Below are 23,763 nucleotides of genomic sequence, written 5' to 3'. Positions count from 1 at the left end.
GTGGAGTGGGGGAAGGTGAGTGGAGGACTGGGGTGGAGTGGGGGGGGACTGGGTTGACACTGATCTGTGGCCAGTTTGGGATTTTCCCCTGCAAATGGTGATTATACTCTGATCCTAGATCTGTGCTTATAAGAGCAACTTCTTCCCGGAGTGAGTGGGAGTCATGACTGTTTCATAGTAGTTATTCCTCTCTACAGAATCATACAAACTTTCTGTAGCTACGTACTCTCTGCTTGGCCAAAGATTGACATTCAGAACATCAAAACGAACCCAATAACAAGTCTAGCATACCCCATTAGAGCAATCCAGACGGGGGTTTTGATTCCTTCTAAAGCAAAATCACAAATCGAAGACTAGACACATTGTTAGAGGCAATATGAATCACACCCATCCACACCAATCACATGTAGCCAGACAGTTGGGGCATCGAAGGAATAAAAGCAAATAAATTGCTTGCCTCAATTACCTTGCCTCACCCTCTAAACATGTTGTGTGTGCGTGTGTGTTTGAGTGAGCGCGTCCTGCCCGTGTGTCTAGTATACACGTCCCCATACAAAGGCTAAGTTTTCTTAGTACTAATCTCGACATGTTATGATCAGTCGATCCACCACTCCTGGAAGTGGCAATTGGGGAACAATGGGAGATAGAGCTATTACGCCAACTAGACACACAGTCACACACAGTCCCCCTGTTGTCGAAATGCTGCCCAGTCCCCACGCAGCCCATAATAAGCTGTCCTCCAGGAGAGGGAATCGTTTCCTCCAATTTCACAGCCCGTACTATCTATTAATTAGCCACGAGCCGCATGCATTGTAATGTAATATAGCGCAGCTACATTAGCAGTCTGCTGCAGCAGTGTGGTGGTATAGCATTAGAATAGTATTAGGCTCCAGGCGCCCAGAGAGAAATGGGAGTTAAGTGAAGGACTAGCTGTTGGTTTTAGAGTTCAAAAGTTTTCTTCCAAACACTTTTGCTATATCGATTGAGCTTGCCTGACACAACTGAACAAATGGAATAGTCCCAAAAGTGTGCAATTCCAGGTAGGCTCATCTGCAATTCCAGGTAGGCTGAATCACTCAGTCAATGTGAAAACACAAGTATTTGAAAGGAAACGTATAACTAAACCAGGTCTGGATGGTCGTTTTTTGTCTTTCTGTTTGTTTACTTTGTTCCATGTTTCAAGTGTTATAGAATACCCAATTATGTAAGGTAAAAGCCAATTTATGCTTGCTCTGGCAATACGATCCGGAGGCTCCATACAGAGGGTGTGACGCAATTGCGGAGCTTCTGGAGGCTTGTGGAGGCCAAATCGAGCTCTGTGCCGCATCGCCGTGCACCTCCCAAATTCTGTAACAATGCAGAGGGCTCTGTATAGTGCCGTATAGCTCCGCATTGACATGATTGGCTGACGGTAGGTGAGGGCGGGAGGTCCTGTATAAACACAAACTCGCTTCCTTGACAACTTCCTTCACAACAGCTCTGCTGTGGTCCACCAAGCACAAGAAGAATGAATGCTCTGACTTCTGCGGAGGCCGCATCGCAGTAAATGCTGTCGGATTGACCATGCAGAGCCTTTAAGGTTAGGTTAGGTAAAGCTCGGTTCTAACAAGCTGTGGCTGTTTCTACAATTTCAACAAACTTGCGTGGTGTTGCATGGAAAAGACGTTAAGCTAAAAGTACCAATTAACATTGGGTTTCTCTCAAACAGCTTGTTCATTATCACCCTCCTTGTCCTCAGACGCTTACCCGAGATCAATCACACAAACCTCTTGGCCTGACAGCCTTCCTTTGACAACCATGACGAAGCGTTCTCTGCCTAAGAACATTGCTCTCATACCAGCTACCTACCTCCCCCTCTTTCTCCCATCTCTCTTTCCCTCTATCTTCCTAACTCACCACACTTGAAAGCGAAGGTCTCTCTCTCTCTCTCTCTCTCTCTCTCTCTCTCTCTCTCTCTCTCTCTCTCTCTCTCTCTCTCTCTCTCTCTCTCTCTCTCTCTCTCTCTCTCTCTCTCTCTCTCTCTCTCTCTCTCTCTCTCTCTCTCTCTCTCTCTCTCTCTCTCCTCAGCCAATAACAACAGTGCTAACGAGAGAGAGATGGAGGTAGAGAGAGATGGAGACTGAGAGGTATGCAAGAGTGTGAGAGACACAGGGAGGGTGTAGGGGTAGACTAGAGAGAGGTAGGTGTCTCATGCTACTAGCTACCGCACTGCAAACACCAGTCAAGTCTTATCTAATTGAATGTTCGCTTTTGGACAGCCGTTGTTTGTTTACCTTTTGAGACTTTTTCTTCCATCATCCTTTCCTCATCGCGCTGCGTAGCCGGAGCCACAGTCCTTTGATTTCAGCTTTACTCAATTCAATAAATGGGCAGAAAATGAGCTTAATTATCTCTATATGGCGTTATCAAAGCAGTCGGGGACTGTCTGTGTACTTTTTCCAGAAGAGGAGTAGAGATCAGACATTGTTGACTGTACTAAGGTCAATGCTGCTAGCTACTTCATCCATCCAAAGTCATGTGTGTATGATGCAACGGGTTGTATCGCTAGTACTGAGCCATTATCAATACAGAAAGACTGTCCTTCCAAAGTTAATGCACTGTATGATGCTGCAACTGGCTCTACTATTAGGCATGGAGTTTAGGGACCCCTGTAGAGTTCCATTACACATTGTGGGTGCATCCCAAATGGCACCCTTTTCCCTATATAGTGCACTACTTTTGACAAGAGCCCTATCTGCCCTGGTCAAAATAGTGCCCTATATGGGGAATATGGTGCCATTTGGGACACAACCAATGTTATATCTGATTACCTCTTTGCTGTGTTTATACTGCAGACATGATGGTCTGTGGTTTAGCAACTCTCTGTGCCTAGCTAGTAAACAGAAGATCAATGTAACCTAAGCTGGATATGTACTACTCATATTTTACGTGCCTGTGTGTGTGTGTGTGTGTGTGTGTGTGTGTGTGTGTGTGTGTGTGTGTGTGTGTGTGTGTGTGTGTGTGTGTGTGTGTGTGTGTGTGTGTGTGTGTGTGTCTACAATGCATATACAGTAGCTTGAGAAAGTATTCACCTTGGCATTTTTCCTATTTTGTTGCCTTACAACCTGTAATTAAAATTGATTTTTTGGGGGTTTGTATCATTTGATTTACACAACATGCCTACCACTTTGAAGATGCAAAATATTTTTTATTGTGGAATGTTGTGGAAAATAATCACTATACTTCAAAAAAATCAAAGTTATTTCAGAGGTTTTGTAGAATCAAGAATGACTTTATTACAATTTCAACAAAGCCAGGCTAATCTTCAGATTAGGCCTCTTTTCTCTCTCCCTTCCCTAGCTCTATAGTCTCCTTCACCCCCACCCTATCTTAAAATCCCTCCCTCTTCAGCTTCCCGCTCTTTATCGCTCCGCCCACTTCCTTTGTCTATGAGGGCGACTAAATTAGACTTTCATTTAGTTCAGAATCAATAGCAATCCAATCAATCAATCCCTTATCTTGCAAAAACACTCATGTTTAGGTGAAACTCTGTTCAATCCCGGCCGCTTTTTCCACTTTGTTTGAGGTGAGAGGCAAAAGGCCACAATCTGGTTTCAGTCTCTCATAAAGTAGGACAGCCATGGATTTAAGTAAGAGCGAGCAATTCGACCCTAGGTCAGATTCCCGCTTTACCCACCCACACACAGTGAAATGACCCAATTGAGTTCCTGGCCCAGCAACAAAGAATTCTAACTCTATGTTCATGATTACCCCAGTTTTATCTCAAGCAGAAAACTTGAGCGTGCATAACTATTCACCCCCCCAAAGTCAATACTTTGTAGAGCCACCTTTTGCAGCAATTACAGTCTCTTGGGGTATGTCTCTATAAGCTTGGCACATCTAGCCACTGGGATTTTTGCCCATTCTTCAAGGCAAAACTGCTCCAGCTCCTTCAAGTTGGATGAGTTCTGCTGGTGTACAGCAATATTTAAGTCATACCACAGATTCTCAATTGGATTGAGGTCTGGGGTTTGACTAGGCCATTCCAAGATATTTCAATGTTTCCCCTTAAACCACTCGAGTGTTGCTTTAGCTGTATGCTTAGGGTCATTGTCCTTCTGGAAGGTGAACCTCTGTCCCAGTCTCAAATCTCTGGAAGACTGAAACAGGTTTCCCTCAAGAATTTCCCTGTATTTAGCGCCATCCATCATTCCTTCAATTCTGACCAGTTTCCCAGTCCCTGCCGATGAAAAATATCCCCACAGCGTGATGCTGCCATCACCATGCTTCACTGTGTGGATGGTGTTCTCGGGGTGATGAGAGGTGTTGGGTTTGCGCCAGACATAGCGTTTTCCTTGATGGCCAAAAAGCTCAATTTTAGTCTCATCTGACCAGAGTACCTTCTTCCATATGTTTCGGGAGTCTCCCACATGCCTTTTGGTAAACACCAAACGTGTTTGCTTATTTTTTTCTTTAAGCAATGGCTTTTTTTCTGGCCACTCCAAATAAAAATCCATTTCAATTACAGGTGGTAATGGAAAAAAGCCAAGGGGGATGAATAATTTTGCAAGGCATTGTATATGTCACTCAATATGTATTCACATCCACTGTGTTGAGTTCCATATCAATGTCTTTCTACTGGCCTCTAGGCAGACTAGACATCTGTGTGTAGAAGTGTGTAATGACAAAACTCCTTAGCAGGTGTTGTTTTGTGTGCTGTGAAATAGACAGCCATCTTGAGAAATGTCTGTAGGCGTCCTAGTGCCCAGAGGCACATTCAGCTCTAGCAGATATCTGGTGTTTCTGTTTGTTTGGCGCTCCACCATTGCGCTGTTTATAATTAACAAGCATAATGTTTAATGCTTGACATGAATTTCACCAAGTCATAACATAAGCCCAGCGAGCTCGCCTTGGTCTCTCTCCCTGATGAACACAGGCCCAGATTGGGCTCCTCTGGTGGACAAGGAGAGAGGAGACAAGGAGAAGGAAATTGAGGAAGGGGAGGAGAGTGTTGAGTAGCAGACGGAGGCAAACAGAGAGAGGGAGACAGAGTGGACAGAGAGATGGAGGAAGATAGGACAGGAAGAGACAGAACATGAGTATTGTTTTTGGGTCCGAAAGAAAATAAGAGGAAGCAGAAAGACAATGAGGACAAAGACGAAGGAAAAGCGAACATGTCACCCCCCAATCCCATGTGACACATTACAACCATGGCTGAAACAGCTCCATCCCTTTACAGCTGAAGAAGCCCAGATCACACGGTACCATTCAACAGCTTAGATGGCCGCCCATCAGATCCTGTTGATCTTCTCACTTCCATTTCCTGGGCAACTGATCTAATGAAGCACTCCTATTCCTCTCAACCCTGTTCACATGGCCCATTCATTAGTCATGCAATGTTTACATGGTGTTAGCTAGCTTTGCATCCCAACACACACACACAGGATACACACTCTGTCGTCTGTGCAGTTAATAGGTCATCTTATGGAGTCTGTGGTGGTGTTTTGCGCTAGAGGAAACTTGATAATTGCACTATGTATACTATACAGCCTCAACCGGGGCCCAAGCTAACGTCTCAGCATTGGTTTAACAAGCCTGTAGCCCCTCTACTACTCGACGTGACACCACCATCACCATCCAAACGGGACAGGGGAACGGGACACAGGCAAACAAACACGAATGTACATTTCTCCTCCAAGACGGAGCAAAAAAAAAGCTGTGAGCTACCTGTAGCGAGACACTTTGATAATGACAAATAATGCCTTGATGGTTTAAATAAGAACATACTTTTTAATGTGTTAGTTTTTACCCTGATAGAAGACTAGATGCTACAGAATGGGGGAAGTCATCACTTCTCCTGCGTTGACCCCAATTTGGAGGCTGTGGTTTGGGGTAAACTAAGATCAGTAGGAGCCCCTCCTATGCACAGTCAGAGCATGTGATCTCGCACAGATAGTCTGACTCTGGAGCAGTGCTTCCCAACTCAAACCTCACCTCGAGGACCCTGCTCCAGGTGAAGTATCCCGTTGGTACTGATCTAGGATCAGCTTCCCCTCCTATGATCTTAACCTTAACTATTACTGGTGGAAATGCAAAACTGACACAAGATCAGCGTCTAGGGTCAACTTCACCCTACTCCGTGTACCACCAGCCATTACATTTGGTATATTCAGGTACTTGCACACCTGATTCAACTAATCAAGAGCTTGATGATTAGATGACCAGTTGAATGATGTGTGCTGATACTAGACTAGATAAAATAAGTATAACTGGCATGTGGTACTTGAGAAGAGATTTGGGAAACACTGACCTGCAGGAGTGGAAAGTATTGCAGCAAGACGTCAACAGTGCAGGTTGGGCAGGTTGCACAGATGAAAGGAGTGAATGTCTGCATTCCTAACACCAGGGGGAGTAATTGAGACAATTACTTGACAACATACAGCTTCTAATAGGACTCCCTCAAAAACAGTGGCAAGTGTTACTGAGTGGACTACCCTAGCTCGATAAAGAAATACAATTATATTGTAGTGCCATTGTCAAACATGAGGATATATTCACTTCAGATATTCATTGATATCTAGGTGAAGTTTTAAAACTGTGTTTCTAAAATGTAACGTAAAAATGCCAATACTTTTCGGCATGGGTTCAAACCCCACCTTCATATCTGCATTCCTCTACATCTGTCTCCCCCTCTCATTAATGTCTTTCTATATCAATAAAGAGAAAATACTAATAAAATGTACTGTATATTAAAATTCCACTACTTTGAAATCACAAAATGTCAGAAATGCATTATAGGCTACATCATTAGATATTTGTTATCAAAAGGAGCGCTGGTCATTTAGGATGGAAATGAAATGGAAGTGTGTGTAGGGTGCAGATTTTGCTATGTTCTCATTAAGCCCATCTGAGAGGCCCATGGGGACACATACACACACACTCTATCTTGCTCTCACACACACACCAACACGCACTGTATTTGATGAATAAGTAAATGCATCCTGTCTGTGGATACATAATGGAGAGGGGTACAACTGTGTACAGACATTGAACAGATCACTGTGCTCAAATGAATTGTGCTGCCCATGATAAAAGCCCTCATCCCTCCCCCTATATTCCATCAGGCTGAGCTCATCTTGAATATTAACTTGAGTCTGGGGGTTGAGGATAATAGATTAGACAAGGTGCTGCCTAGCAGCACAGGTGGTTGAGAGGGAGAGTACACGAGCAACAGAGTTCTGAATGGGCTTTTTGTATTGGGGCTATTAGCCTAGCTTCCACTAGCTCGTTGTGGCTCTGGGCTTAATGGACTTCAACAATGGGTTTTTACTGGGTTGTATTTTATGTCGTGATCTCAAAATGGAGGGGTGTCAGCTCGGTTGCCATTCTTCTGTTTCTGCGTGACGACGATGACCGACTTGGCTAAAGCAGAAACAGAGTGATGACTAGGTTAAAGTTATGACATTGCCTTGTTTACCTTGTTCTTTCGTGCATGACTAGTTGCATAATGGGTAAGGTCCGAGGCTACCTGACCAGGTAAAACTCGGGGCCCTTAGTTACACTATATCCTACAACCAGGGCCGAGTTGTTCCTGGACAGGTCCTATGGTCAGGAAAAACGTATCTCTGTCTGGGTAGTAGAACACACACTCACACCCTTCTATCTGCCCCTTTCTCCATCTCCATCTCTGTTCCAGAACACGGATGACCTGTTGGTAGCGTCTGCTGAGTGTCCCAGCGATGATGAGGACTTGGAGGAGTGCGAGCCTGGAAATGGTGAGTCCACTCTGGGGGTTCTGTGTGCACTACAGGGGTCCACCAGCCCAGCAGAGACCCACAACAGAAACAGCTAGCTCCCCTTACCCACTTTGTTCTACTACTGTGACCCCATGACCTCCCACATGCAGCCCTGATTGGGTCAGATGTGTGCCCACCCTGGTTTCTCATTGGCTAAGGTTCAAAGCGGCGCAGTGACAGTTCCTAAGTCTCCCGAGCCATCTGCGGGGCAGCTTTGCATCCTGATTGGGTAGCAGCTGGTGCTAGGTCAGCTGTTGCATCAATCAGCCGCTCCGTTCTTAACGATTCCAGACAGGTTCAACATTGAACTCCTCTTGACCGTCTGCCTCACAGCGGCGGCTGAGCGGACCCGTAGCTGAGCGATGTCGGTGTGAGCGGAAAGGTCAAAATGAACTTCTGAGAGAGGATGGAGAGGGCCCGTGAAAAGGGCAGGATGTTGACTGTGGTTTCAGGACATAGTGCACTGGCTGATTGCCTGGGAACTGCCAAGAACTCTTACATGAATCAGAATGCTAAGACTGCCAGACCTAAGCTCCACTGGGCGTGTTTCTGTGTTTTCCAGAAGGCTCAAATCAAACGCTTACGCTAAACAACCTAGGAGGTCTAGAAATAACTCTAGGCTAGGAATAACCTTTATAAAACCATCAGGAACATTTTGTTAACGTTCAGTTTTTTACATTAATGTTTTCATTTGATGTGGAATAGAACTCATCATAGATTCTATTACGTTTTGACTATTTTGATTCAATAATGTTAAGGCAGCTTTAAAAATCTACTGAAACGCTTATTACACCTTAAGTGGGTGGAGATTATGGAGAATCGCTGTGTTTATTAGGTAATACTGATCTAAACTAAGCCAAAATATTCTACACTACATCAATTCTCTGTGTGGTTTCACTGTAGGTGGTGGAAGCCGAAATAGAGGCTCAATTGTCTTCTTATCAGAAGCAGACTGACTGCTGCCCAAAACTAATCTCTCTAGAGAGAAGAGCAAGACACTAGTCTGTCTCTGACACTCTGTTGGCAGAAAGTTTATCCTCAGCCTGGCCATCACCGCTGAGACACAACAACAATCACACAGACAGGACAGCATCATCCCCGCTACCTACAAGACCGTGAAAGACACACAAACACAAGCGTGCACATACACACCCACACACAAAATCTCTCTCTCTCACTTTCTCTCACACACACACCCTTATCCTCCACACACACACACACACACACACACACCCCTCCTCCTGCTAGTCTCCATTGTCCCAGACAGCCCAGTCAGGTTATGTATTGTAAACCAGTGGCAGTCGGTGCCGTTTAAGATGAGGGAGGCCGATAATGTAACAGTGATAGGTTTAGGCTGCTACATGATACTCGAATGTTCCCTATAACTATATGAATGAAAGTTGATAATGTAGGTGCACAGTTGGTAATCAAGGTAACAGACAGTGACACATTCAATACTGCTTTGCACTCTCTTGCCTGCATCTAGCTGATCTAGGCTGTAATCTTTAGTCCATCAGTTGCAAATGAGAGTTTGTTGGACAAATTCAAGTATGTTTTTCCCCGTTTTGTTCCATTTGCTTTCGTTTAAGAAGCGTTTTTCAACAGAATCGGTGGAATGATTCATAGCAGCCACATACAAACAGCATGATCCCTTTGCTCATTGTAACTCATTGTAAAACCTTTCCAAGCCAAACCGTTATATCATAACCGCTAACCGCTACACACAGCCTTCATCGTTGTCATCATATCAGCTAACGTCATAGTCAACATAGCTAATAGAATTAATGCATTAGTAAACCCATTACAATCATGCAGAACAGTGTACAGTCAGCAAGCAGTTTAGCAGTTACACCAGCTGGCCCCAGTGGAAGTTCCAGTGTTGGATAGCCATAACCAGCTAGCTAACATAGCATCCCTCTTGAGCCGGGTGTTTGAGTAGACTAAACTAGCTAGCTGCATTCGCTAGCTAAGTGAAAGTGAAAAAAATACTATGAAATGTCTCGCTCTCCCTCTTTCTTGATTCTCTGTCTTTTTTGAAGAAATGTATTTGTTCAAAACTTTTCAACTATTGTCTTTCTCTCTCTTTGAGTCAACTACTCACCACGTTTTATGCACTGCACTGCAGTGCTAGCTAGCTGTAGCTTTCCTAGTTTCATTCTCTGATCCTTTGATTGGGTGGACATGTTAAGCTATGGTTAAACCCAGCACTCAGAGAAACAAAACACGACTAAGGGAGTGGAAGAAACAAAAATTATTTTAATAAAAGTTCAATTTGTCTTAGTCCAAAAACAACTGAAGAAAAGGAACAGAGTGGGCTAGTCAGCTCCGGAGGAAGGAGAGGCTGAGGCAGGCAGGCAGGCAGGCAGGCAGGCTGGAAGGCAGGCAGGCAGGTTGGGAGGTATGTCTGAACTGAAGACAAAACAAACGACAGGTTAAGGAGAGTAAAGAGCCAGGCTGAAGACAAAGACAATTTACTCTACTGGTGAGCCAAGTTACCGCTCTAGTAAGAACAACGATCTGGCGCCGGTGGGGAGCCATGCCCAGGAATTAGTAGTGCAGGTTGATGAGAGAATAGGATGCAGCTGCGTAGGCAGGAATCACTGGAAACAACCCGCAGCTGCACAGGAGAGGCAGATCCTGAGCACGCCCCCCGATCCACTCCAGACACACCCACATAATGGGGACAAACACACATACAGATACAACAGACAAAGAGGGGACAAAACAAGGAGGAAGGGAAACAGAAAAGGGAGAGACAAGCTGCCCACATAACAGGACAACATGTCAGTTCCTGCTGTAAGAGTTCATGCTGCAACCTTCATTGCAAAACAGTGTGTTTTAATCAATTATTTGGTGACGTGAATATATTTAGTATAGTTTTATCTAAAAACTATGGAAAATTTTATGTTCCACTATTTTCATTTTTATGAAATTCACAGAGGAGGTCCTCCCTTCCTCATCTAAGGACCCTCCACTGCTGTAAATCTTGCAGACAGCCACAGCCACTAGTCATGATCTGATATGAGCCAATGAGACCTGCAGGAGACCTGGAAGAGACGGCCTTGATTTGTCTCTGAAACATGGGATGGAGCACTAATGAGAATTGATATTGATCAATACGGTTAGCTCCCTACTGTAACAAGCAGCTGCTCCACTGTGGCAAGGCTAGTTCATGTTAAACAATACTTATAGGCTCCACGGCTATATTCAGTAGTAGTAAGGATAGTAGAGTTGTAATTGTAAAGGAGTGTTGGTGTTTTCTGTTCATTCACTACAGTCGAGAGCATCTTGTTCTACCGGTTTTGTTTTATTCCTCCCTTTAAAGGGTGTTTGTGTTTTTAACACTTCCGCAGAGGAAAGTGCGGAAAGCTCAAACAATGTAACTCTGATGGCTTTTCAGTGGAGTCTAAAGGGAGACAAGTCCAAAGAGAGATACAGACACAGGCAGGCACATACACAAACACACAGACACACACACTAAAACACACAGACAAAGATAAAGAAGGGGAGAGAACTAGAATAGCGACAGAGAGGGTGAGGAGTGAGACGGATCATAAAAGAAAGAGGCGGCCGCATCAGAGAGGTAGAGAGAGGGAGCGAAATGCCACATCTTGGAGGGGTGATTGGCGTTGAGATGTGCGTCACGTCCCCTTACTCTCCAAAGAGAGAAGGAGCGGAGGAGAGAGAGGGGGAAAAGAGAGAGAGAGAGAGAGAAATGTGGGATCCCTCTGATTAGTTTTCTATCTGCCCTTCCTGCATCTCCCACCGGGCTAATTAATCTTTGGCCTCGTTAGGCTTGCTGTAATTACATCATCCAACAAGCCTGGATTTGGTTTCGCTCACTTTTAATGAGCCCCAGCCAGAATAGGGAGAATACATATCAGGGATCCCTTTAACAAAACCCTGCTATCTACACTGCAGCATCAGTTTTGGAGGAGTCACACACATAGACAGAGACATAGGCACACACACACACAGACAGACACAGATACATCACAGCTAGCTTCAGTCTACTCTCTCTAGCCTGCTAACAATCTTCCTCTGGCTGTTTTCATTTTTATTGTCCTCAATGTCTATTGTTTCTACATTGTTGTTTTCCTTTGTTCTTGTCTTTTTTCTCTTTGATTCTTTTTATTGATTGTTGGCACAACGGATGGGTAGTTGTTTTGGTTGGGTTGGAAAGGGATGGTGGCTTGGAGGGGGTGGAGATGGAGGAGGGGTTGGGGATGGGGAATGGAGAGGGAGGTTTTTCGGGGGGGGGACTGTGGGAGGGTCTTGGATGGTTGAGGGGCAGCTCTCGGGGGGAACTGCGGGGGGGATCTTGGATGGTTGAGGACGGCGGGTGGCCTGGCAGTTGGGAGCATTGGGCTGGTGGCCCAGAGGTCTCTGGTTTGGGTCCTCGAGTCGACTGGGTGGGGGATCTGTCAATGTGCCCTTGGGCGGGGCGCTTGACCCTGATTGCTCCCGTGGGTCGCTCTGGATGGGAGCGCCTGCTAGATGACTGGAATGTAATGTAAATGTTGAGTGGCTTCACTGCAGGTAGAGTGTACGTTTTAATTTTAAAAAACAACAACAAAAAACAATCTGCCCCCCGCTCTTTCGTTCTCTCTCTCTCCCCCTCTCTCATCCATTAATTTACCCTACAGTAACGTATCATGAGAGGAGCAGGTGACAGGGTTATCACAGAGTGAGATCAAAAGTTCAGTTCCCTGGCCAGATCTGCTCTGAGATAGCAATACATAATTGATCATGAATGTTCCCCTTTAAAGAACAGATGGTGAGACCGAAATAATGTAATGTGATTTAAAATCCAAACCCAGACCCTTTAACTTCTCATAGACAGCACTGCAGCCCCCATGTGGACAAACGGACCCATTGAGCTCAATGGGCATCTGTATGGTGATGTTGATATATTTCATATCACCTTAGCTAGATTATATACCCTCTTGACTCCATAGCTGTAGCCATTTTGGGTCATACAGGGCAATTAAAAATGATCACATTGACTGTAGCAATATCTTCCTTTTCCTCTTGCGTATATATTATACAGTGTCTAGATAAAGATTTTCCCAGGAAGCCAACCTGTGCTGGTTAATAAGTTGCATATATTTCCATAAGTCAACAGAGACTAGAGTTGAGGCATTTTCTGTATATCAATATAGTATATTGGGTGTCTTATGAGGTACTTCAAATCCAATACACTCACTGAGACAGAATATCAACCAGCTTTGGCTCCAATCTCCTCAGGAAGAAAAAAAACACTGTAGCCATATCCTATTAAAAATAAATTCATGTTCAAGAAATCACATTAAAAATGTAATTACAAAATAATAATATTAATGAACAAAAGATGACGGGGTTCCAAATATCTCTCCAGCCACCATACCGGGCCACGATGTTAGCACAGTTAGAATAACCGGAATCGCCATGGGACGTCTACCTACAACTGTGAACAATTTCTAACAAATTTATCTTGCCAGATTGTTTTTCTTCTTTTTTCGTTAATGAGATTGTGGATTTTAGTATGCCCTGCAAATACTTCATTTGGATGAAACATCTGTCCCTTGTTTTTTATACTAACACATTTTCTAGTCTTAAGTACCATTGTGGATTAAGAAAAGTAATAATAACAAACAAAAAACATCTCAGTAAATATGTTAGAGAGAGATGAGAACACTGACAGTAAATGCACTATATATACAAAAGTATGTGGACATCCTTTCAAATTAGTGGATTCGGCTATTTCAGCCACACCCGTTGCTCACAGGTGTATAAAATCGAGCACACAGCCATGCAATCTCCATAGACAAACATTGGCAGTAGAATGGCCTTACTAAAGAGCTCAGTTACTTTCAACGTGGCACCTTTCCAACAAGTCAGTTTGTCAAATTTCTGCTAGGTCAACTGTAAGTGCTGTTATTGTGAAGTGCAAACGTCTAGGAGCAACAACAGGGGGGGGCAACTCCATATTAATGCCCATGATTTTGGAATGAAATGTTTGACGAGCAGGTGTCCACATACTTTTGGTCATGTAATGTATGTTAGAGAGAGATGAGAAAACACTGACAGTAAATATGTTAGAGAGAGATGAGAAAACACTGACAGTGATGGAGAGGGAGAAGAAAAGAGGGAGAGAAACAGCAAGGCAAAGAAGAGAAAAAGAATGAGAGGAAAAGAGGGAAGAGGGTAGAGGGTACATTGATATTTCATGCATTGACTCAGCCCAGGATCAAACAGTGCTCGTCGGGGCCTCTGCACCCTTTACTTTGCGTCATGCTGAGATAGAAACACTAGGCTGCCGACCAAGCCAACACCAGGGAGAGTTCATAGAACCCATCCAGAAGTGTTGTGTAGAAAAGCACTGTGGAAAGCAATCCGTTACAATCAACCATACGTGGTGAACGTATCTTCATTGATCAACGTCAGAATACATTACCCACCCTCAGGGCATAGGACGGCATGTGTGGACTGTTTATTCAATTATGCACTGTCTATGTTGAAAGGAATGAATGCTTTTCACTATTGAACGCACACTAGGTTTTCAAGATATGTAACTTTCAAAATACAGAAATGTAGCCCCTATGATGCATTTTGCATCATATGATGCAAAATGCGCCATACAGTCCAGATTTCTGTATTTTGAAAGTTACATATCTTGAAAACTTGATTGTTGACATGCAAAACATTTTTGGGACTATATCAACAATGGACTAATGAAACAAATACCAAAAGATAGTTTTGGGGTGGAGTTTTCCTTTAACTAAATCAAGAATGTAGTCTTTATGAAATGGATTATTATCCAGTATAGTAGACCATTGCGGAGATGGAGAATGATTAGAGTAGTCATTAAAGAGAAACTAGAACATACTGTTCTCTATGTACTCTATTCTCTTCACAATGTAATCAAAGCTCATTCTTTATGCAGCATATAAACTCTGAACGGTCGTTCAACCGTTAATATTTCAAGTGGCTCAGGACGAGCCAACTTGATCGGCAGAACAACTAAGTCCCAGTGTTTGTTTGGCATCCATCGTCGATGCATCAGTATCCATCTTTAACACTGAGAGAAAAAACATACCCACTTTGAGTTTTGGTTTGAACAAGGTGAGTCATCCTCTAACGCTCTTGACAGGTCAAATCATTTTACAATGGAGAGAGTAAAGTGGATTTTCAATCTTCCAAACGAAGGGCACCGCAATGGGTTCTCTATGGGTTCTTGGCAGTTCTCAGTGTGATGATGACAGAAGCATTTGAAACCTGTTTGAACGTGTCCATTCACACCAGCTGATTCACCATACAGCCAATGGTGTGGCCAACCTATGGGTGTGATCTGACCAATCAGAAGCTGCATATGCAGTTTACGGGCACAGTCATGGGAAGGGGAGGTATACCAGTGTTGATAGGTCTGTGTCCAGACAAAGACACACTCAGTGAAGAGACAAGCGAGACGAGTACAGCTATAAATGTAGATGTCTGTGTGGGTCTGTGTTTGAGGGTTGAGAACCCATCATCTTCTCCATCCTTGGCACTGTGGTTAACAGTAACTTTTCCTATCCAAGTATGGCACCAAGGACAAAGCTTATGGCACAAAGCTGAATTATGTGCCAAGAAGAGAGTGTTGGTATCGTTTGCACTTTCGCATTCATATATGCTCATTAGAACCAAAGTGAACAGTAATAAATTAATCCACTTTTTAAGAAAGTATTGGATTCACCTAATGATCATGACTACGTAGAAGCAGGTGCACAAATCATCTTTAGCAACTACTCTGACAAAGTGGCATTTCTTCACAGATATAATCACATTGCGGCAACAACACCAAACATTCACCTCTCACCCTCTTATCATTCTGTAGACAGGGCACACATTGAACAGCTCCACCAGATGCTGGACGGCTTCATAACTGCTCTTGGTTTTCTGACAACACTCGCTCAGTGTCAGACACCTGCAACTGGGCCACGCAGTAGCGGAACACAGCGAGGGGTAGACTGCATACAGAGAGGCAGGCGGACAGCGAGGTATTCCGCTGGCACCGTTTCAGTCATACAGACAGATGGCAAGGTAAAGATAGATGCACCTCTATCTTATCCAGCGAGTCAGAATAGAAGCTAAATATCTCTAGAGTCCAGAAGAGAGGAAAGTAGTGAAACATTGGAAACATTGCTCAGAATCTGACGAATTTACAGAATATGTATGACAAATCATCCAATATTCCATATTTCTATCTTATTTGGGCTAATGGTTTATTCATTTCCTCTGTTTATTTTTACTTTGTTCCTCAAATGTGCCAACACTCTCTTCAAGGTGAATCTCAACCCTCAGACACAGAGATACTCACATAAGTATGCACCCTTATGTTGCCAGGGTAACATAGCCATTTTGACTGTGCAATAGGAGTTGTATGAGTTGGGAATGGGCTGGATCCTATAAGGTTGAATACTGACTAACTTTTCTCTTTCTCAGCATTCATGTTTTTACTCCCTTTCAAGGCCTTGTTTTTGCTCTGTGTATTATTGTTGATTATCTTTTGAAAGGTTTTGTGTAAAAGTTGCACTATAACCCTTATGAAAGTCCCTTGCCCTACTTATTGTGGGGTTGTCACAAAAAATGGGGCTTGAGGGCTTGGAGGGGGCTTGAGCACTTGTGGGATATGTTGACCTGGGGATGACAAATACAGCCCAAAATATCCTCAATACACGTTTCTAGAATCCCCCACACCACACTCACTCGCTTTATCCGATCCCTATTCCGTTTAGATACACAAATTTACCTCATCAACTCAAAAAGGGTTAAGAATATGTATGATTCATGTTATGGACATTTCTGTGAGTTACCTTATCATTGTCCATAAAGAGAAATGTCATAATCTTTTAAACTGCCCCTAACATTTTTGCTAATTGTTTCTGTGATTGTGACCCTAACGAGATTATGGGATGCGGCAGAGGGTAGCAAATTGTTTTTTGAAGAGGGAATGTAACTTGTCATTGATATTGTGCTATGTACTGCTAACATTTTCCTATTATGTTTAACATCTCCAATTGGTACTCCTATGTTTGTCTCAATGATTTTGTCCTACCTACCTTTAAAGCAATGTACTGACTTGTAACACCCAACATGTTTTATTAACTGTGGGTGTGATTATACTACAAAGGACAAAAAAGTAGTTCACAAAATAATTCAATCCCCTCTAAGACTGAATATAAAGGCATAGAGATCAGGCATAAAGATCTGAGAAATTGTTATTAACTGTGTCGGGTGATAATTGGTAGAAGGGAATAGGATTTTTTATGTTCCTTGTTTTAGCATATCTAGTGGGAGGGAGGTGGGTGTTAGGACCGCATCTGTAGACTATGTTTCTGGGTAGAAACTAGGGGCATCAGTTTCCCCCAGCTGGTCTTCAGGGTTTGAATACAGATTACAGCTAATTAGAACTGAGCCATAGAAATCACCATGCCCCCAGGCAGAATAGGATTTGAGCCATTCTTTATGAAAGCACAATGAATTATTTAGAGAATTATTAGATTTTTCACACACACAAAAATAAAAAGAATATGGGGGGTGGGGGGGAGTTGTTTATCACTATCCAAGAACAATCTTACACAGCTTTCTTTTTGTAATTTTTTTTTTCATGCAAAAATCATGCGGCCAATTTGTTGATGTAAGTGACCTGAACTCCGTGGTTTGCTATCTTATTTAACCCAAAGAAAACTTAAGAGTTAGCGTAGAAATAGAACAGCATAGACAGGCAGACAGCAAAAGATAGCTTGTATCTAGTAGATGTTGATCTGTTGTTTAGTCTTTTAAACATGTTGTCCAAGGACAACAGTAACATATATGTATAGTCATGTTCAGTCTAGAGCAAGGGAGATGTAAGGATAGTCAGAAAATGTATTATTATCTTTATACTATGTATTGTACATCTGTTTAGTCATCGTAACTCGTTAAATAGAAGACTAGAGACTAACTCAACTTTAGAACTGACCTCATGTCAGGTTTTAGTGCTGTTCTAATAATGGTGTTGCTGTTTTCATTTGAACTTTTGTTGTTTTTCTTTTTTGGTCTGGAGAGGACGCTCTGTTTTTCCCTAACGCTCTTTTCCCTCCGTTGTCTCTTTCTTGTCCTAGGAGGTGAATTAGTGTTGCCCATAATAACGGTGGACTCCCTAGACCCCCCATCCATCGCCACCCGCTACCCCGTAATCCCCCCGCCCCCCACCTACCGCCCCCTCTTCCCCTTCCTCGAAACAACCAAAGAGTCCCTCCCCCTGCCCAACGGTCGCCCCCCCTGCCCACTGGATCAGGAGGACTGCGAGGAGGCGGGGCCCATCGAGGTGTCCGCCTACGGCTCGGGCGAGATGACCGAGTCAGACGACGAGGACTATTACAAAAACTCCCCCCTCGTCACCGACAGGACGGTCCTCCCCCCTCCCCCCAATGAGGGCGGCGTCCATAACCCCCGCGACCGTCACTTCTCCCACCGGCCCCCCAACTCCCACCACCCCCCCCTGTCCTCCACCCCCACAGCCAACCCCAACCAGCTAGGCCCCAGGCTCAACAAGCCTGGCAGCAGCAGCAAAAACCCTGCCGGCAAGATGAACACCCGGGACCAGGTGCTGCTGCCGCCCGCCCACCCCTCCTCCGACCCTGACCGCCACCGCCACGTCCCAGGCATAACCTACCCTCCCAATTTCCCCCATGTGCCCATCCCAGACCCCACGTCCCCAGAGAGAGGAGGGCCTCCCGGCGCAGTAGAGGTAATCAGGGAGTCCAGCAGCACCACGGGCATGGTGGTGGGCATCGTGGCGGCCGCTGCCCTCTGCATCCTCATCCTGCTCTACGCCATGTACAAGTACCGTAACCGGGACGAGGGCTCCTACCAGGTGGACCAGAGCCGAAACTACATCAGTAACTCGGCCACGCAGAGCAACGGCACCCTGGTGAAGGAGAAGCAGCCGGGCACAGCCAAGACAACCACCAAGAACAAGAAGAACAAAGACAAGGAGTACTACGTCTGAGACCAGCCAGAGACAGAGGACGAAGGGAGACGCACAGAGAGAGACAGGAAGGGAGGGAGAGAGTGGAGAGGGGAGAGATGGAGGTAGAGGAAGGAGAAAGGTAAGGCAGTATATGACCTGAGAACTGTAAAGTAAGTAGTAACATCTTTGTTGGCAGAGTTTTATTTTGTTTAGTATGTAGGTTACCTTGCTGCCAAAATGACCTCCTCGCGTTCCTCCTCAACCCATTTAGAGCCTAAAGCAGAGGGAGAAAGGATGGGATTGGCACAGACACCTTTTTTTACATCTTCATTACATCTACACACAGTCCTATTTTTTCACAACTATTAAAAATATTATTGCGATTTTTCTTCAGTACAGTAATATTCTTTCTCACATAGCCTCATAAACTTTTCTTTGAAAACACAGACAGACAAAGTCTTGACTACAATGTCTCGCTCAATACAATATAATTTTGTGCCAACAGCCATACCCAGATCTCATGCTACAATGGAGCTAGCTAATCCAGCACTGTTTAAAGGGTATTGTATTGTACATAGCCTACAATCAGAGTTAAGCATGGTGATTGACTATAGATAGACACAGCGAAGGAAGAACCACCATCAGTGTTTGAGCAGAGGCCTATTCGTCTGTATCAGAGGTTAAGTATCTGGTCTAAATAGCTAAAAAGCTAACATATTAAATCGTAAATGTATTGATTCTATCTACTAGATGGGTTTGTATTGGAAATTGAAACCCCACTGCTAGCCAAGTACAGTAACACCAAAATACTGCCAACAAACAGAAACTAGGTGTCAAATCTGCCTCCTTCCCTCATCCAAGTATTCAAACTTCACCTCACTTGTCTCTCGTGAAGTCTCTCCCTCTTTCTCTCACTCCTTCTCTCACTCGTGAGCGTCTTTTTCTGTCCCTGTCTATGGTCCTGAGGAGCTGATGCAACATTATTCTGCTGTGTTTCAAGCATGTAGTATTCATTTCCGAAAAATATAAACTTTCTGTGGAGAAAACACAAAAAATGATGATGATAACGTTTAACTAGCAAACCACGTGTGAGAACAACACCTTGAACCAACCAACGGATGCTACGTTTTACGTTTTAGCCGCCAAAACAACTACTGAGGCCAAAACCCTAGGTCGTCTTTCAGTTTTCCAGCAGATATCCTTAATGTGTTTTTCTTGGGGGCGCCACACAGCATTTCCCCCTACTGAGCCCACTACCGCAGAGGATGTGGCTCACGTCGTTACAGTCCTATCACACACAGACCAGAAACCAACCTCCAGCAGACAACCTGACTTTGTTCTATATAAATATATATATGTATAGACGTTTCAGAGAAAAAACCCTATGGACCTAACTGAGAGTGTATCATAAGAGGAGAAATGCACCCTAATGCTCGCGCATCAGTGGACTGTGTGGACGGACGATGATGGACAATTGATACTTGACGTGAGACCGATTTCCCCCACCAATCCCCTTAATCATGCACACTTTGACCAACATTCAACGACAGTGGGAAACGCAGCCCCACTAAGGTGGAGTTTAAAAGGAAGAGTGGGACAGTGTTTTTTCGTTTGCTGTTTTTGTTTTTTAGTTTCTTTCCCTGAAAAATGAGAGACATTTGATGGAAATTGTGAATTAATTTGCTGGAGTCCCACTGTCGCCCCCTAGTGTTGGGGAGAAAGTGTACGCTACCTTGGATCTGCGTTCTTGCCTCTCATTGGTCAAGACTGATGACAGCCAATGAGGGCAAGCACAGTGAAACAGGTTCAATGGAGAGAAAAAAACACAGATCAAGGCGAACAGCAAGTTCCCTTGCAGATGTACAACAAGAACTCTAGTATTCCAATTTTCTCAACTCTATTAAAAAAGAAAACTGTACCATGAAAAGAAAAGAAAAACCTTCAAAAAAAGTTTGTGAAATGTCTAAATATTTGAATCTCATCCCATTACTAAGAAAATGTGTTTTCCCTATTACCATTCCTGTTCGGAGAAAAAATATGACAAAGATAATCAATTCTGGGAAATTTAAAATGTATATGTTATTTTTCGGTAATTAAGCAAATGTGATTTGGGTTACAAACATTAAACCTCTCCTCCATCCCTCCTACTGCCATCTCAATCCATTCTTGTCCCATGTCCATCCCTCCATCCCTCATCACCCTTTTCTCACAATGGCAGATTGTATGTAACCATTTAACTGAAGACCGCACAAGGTCTCAACCATCCACTATTTTCTATTGTTTTATTTCTATCTCTATCTATAACTGCTAGATCAAAATGGCCGCCATGTCTGGAGACTGACTCCATCCCACCAATCTTTTTCCTCATCCAGTTTGTCCGGTTTCTCTTTCAATCCATTGCGAAACGAACCATCCTCCTCCTCCCAGTATCTTCCTGTTCTTTCTAAATGTTATTGTAAAGTGTTCCAGTGAGATTACTCTAAATATGTGTACATTAACAGAGGGGAATACACTTGGTTATATACTTCTTCTACCTCTTGTTGCGTGGTCTGTTGGTCTCAATCAGTTAAATATATTCCCGATGTTGTGTTTTTTCAGGTTGGAAGGTGTTAATACTTATTTTAACACTCCTACTTTAACCTGTACATAACTCTTACCAAAGTGTCTCTTAGTTCAACTTACATAAGTATTCTAGCTGCTGCATTATACAGTGAGGGAAAAAAGTATTTGATCCCCTGCTGATTTTGTACGTTTGCCCACTGACAAAGACATGGGCAAACGTACAAAATCAGCAGGGGATCAAATACTTTTTTCCCTCACTGTAGATACTAATGAGGCTAGATATTAATGGTGTTATTCCAGCATTTGTTCATCACACTTTTTAAAAGTCATTGTACGAGTTTATGTATGACGCACAGGTATCCATTTATACACATACACCAATATCATCACAACATAACAAGAAGCCTGTCTGCCTTCCAAGATGCATAAACGGCGAGTGGAAGAGGCCATAAAGGTGCTGCATTGCTTCCTAACCTACACACATAAGTCATAATGTATACCAGCTGAAATCCCATATTCCCTTATAATGAGCACACACACTATGAAGAACATCTGGCTTCCAACCCCAGAGAGGTGAATGTTCCACTGGTAGTGATGATAATCCTCTCATAATCCTGGAGGTATTTCATCTGACCAAGACCTGCGCAAGGAACACAAGGACACAGGTAAGAGTTATTGGGGTTAGAGGAAGATGAAGTCTCTCTTCTTACAGTGGCCTCCAACGATGGACTCTTCCTTAGATGATGTACATCTGGAGTAAGGTCATCTGGAGCAGGGTAGGTCAGGGTTTCCCCAAACTTGGTCCTGGGGCCCCCCCGGGTGCACATTTTCCCTCCAATTCTTGTTGGTGTTTCCTCTCCATTTCATCATCCCTTGTTCCTTCCATCCCTCCTTCTCTTCTTTCCCTCGCCGTGGCCGTTTGCTCCCGCCTTCCCAATATGTCCCCTCACAGGTCCCCTCAAACATTACCACTCCTAACTCGTCTGGAGAAGTGAGAGAGCTTTGCACCGACGCTAAATCCCTTCTTTTTTTTCTCTGAAAATACTCATGTTTGTTCCTCCTGAGCTTGCTTCGCTCTGCATTCATCAAAACGTCTATGGCGTCTTTATTTCCCCCATGGCTACGCATTGTTGAGAAAAGCGCTGCGGTAAACAAGCCCAAAAGCAGCCGTCACAAGGAATACAGCATCGCTTCCCTCAATGTGCCATCAGCTCTGACATCATCTGAAGCAGCCGCCGTGGCATGTAAAATTAGTGTGTGTTACTCTGTGCGTGTTTGCGTTCACGAAGGGACTTCAGTCCCACTTTCTTGTTTATTCACTTGGTTCTCTGAGTCAGATGCTCAAATGGCTTGTGTGATGTACAATGTGTGGGTGTTCCCCCAGGCACAGTGTTTTAAATGACAGAGGAGCATCCCTCAGGGTTAGGAGTTGTACCGTTGAAGAGAACAGGGCAGGTTATCCTTCTAGTCTATTACCAGTAAAGGGATTTGGGGCAGGGACTCGTCAGTGCTATTTGATTGGCAGGCCATGATAGAATTCTGGGTATTGTTTTGCTAACATGCCATCAAAGATGCAGAGACATCGTGTCCCATATTGCCTCGTGAAATAATTAGAGAAATGGCAAAAAGGAATATAAATAGGTATTCCTGTGCGTGTGTGCACACGTGGTTGTATGTGTGTCTCAGTTCCCAGTGCCACTAACAACCCAGCTATCTGAAATGTTAAAGCTGATCTACCCCCACTATATATATACATTACCAGTCAAAAGTTTGGACACACCTACTCACTATTTTCTACATAGTGAAGACATCAAAACTATGAAATAACACATATGGAATCATGTAGTAACCCAAAAATCGATAAACAAATCAAAATGTATTTGAGATTTGAGACTCTTCAAATAGCCACCCTTTGCCTTGATGACAGCGTTGCACACTCTTGGCATTCTCTCAACCAGCTTCATGAGGTAGTCACCCAGAATGCATTTCAATTAACAGGTGTGCCTTCTTAGAAATTAATTTGTGGAATTTCTTTCCTTCTTCATGCGTTTGAGCCAATGAGTTGTGTTGTGACAAGGTAGGGGGGGTATACAGAAGATAGACCTTTTTACATTTTAGTCATTTAGCAGACGCTCTTATCCAGACAGACTTACAGATAGTGAGTGCATACATTTTATATTTTATATACTATTTGGTAAAAGACCAAGTCCATATTATGGCAAGAACAGCTCAAATAAGCAAAGAGAAACGACAGTCCATCATTACTTTAAGACATGAAGGTCAGTCAATACGGAACATTTCTTCAAGTGCAATCGCAAAAACCATCAAGCGCTATGATGAAACTGGCTCTCATGAGGACCACCACAGGAATGGAAGACCCAGAGTAAAGAAAAACCCTTGAATGAGTAGGTGTGTCCAAACTTTTGACTGGTAGTGTATATATAATAAATA

General features: G+C 43.7%; 1 protein-coding gene across 2 annotated transcripts in view; it reads left to right on the top strand.

Annotated features, from left to right (window-relative positions):
• The window catches only part of LOC121554279 (neurexin-1-beta), a 256,949-nt gene extending 235,666 nt beyond the window's left edge, over positions 1–21,283 (top strand). For both annotated transcript variants that reach the window (XM_041867760.2, XM_041867759.2), the window contains 2 exons: positions 7,676–7,754; positions 17,900–21,283. In XM_041867760.2, coding sequence (XP_041723694.1) covers positions 7,676–7,754; positions 17,900–18,789 — 969 coding nt within the window. In that variant the 3' untranslated portion in view covers positions 18,790–21,283. The remainder of the gene's footprint in view (positions 1–7,675; positions 7,755–17,899) is intronic.
• Positions 21,284–23,763: the final 2,480 nt, after the last annotated feature.

This window comes from Coregonus clupeaformis, chromosome 39 (assembly GCF_020615455.1).
Source record: "Coregonus clupeaformis isolate EN_2021a chromosome 39, ASM2061545v1, whole genome shotgun sequence".
Classification (NCBI taxonomy): domain Eukaryota; kingdom Metazoa; phylum Chordata; class Actinopteri; order Salmoniformes; family Salmonidae; genus Coregonus; species Coregonus clupeaformis.
Note: the sequence above shows the minus strand (reverse complement) of the source record. Positions and strands in the feature narration are given on the sequence as shown.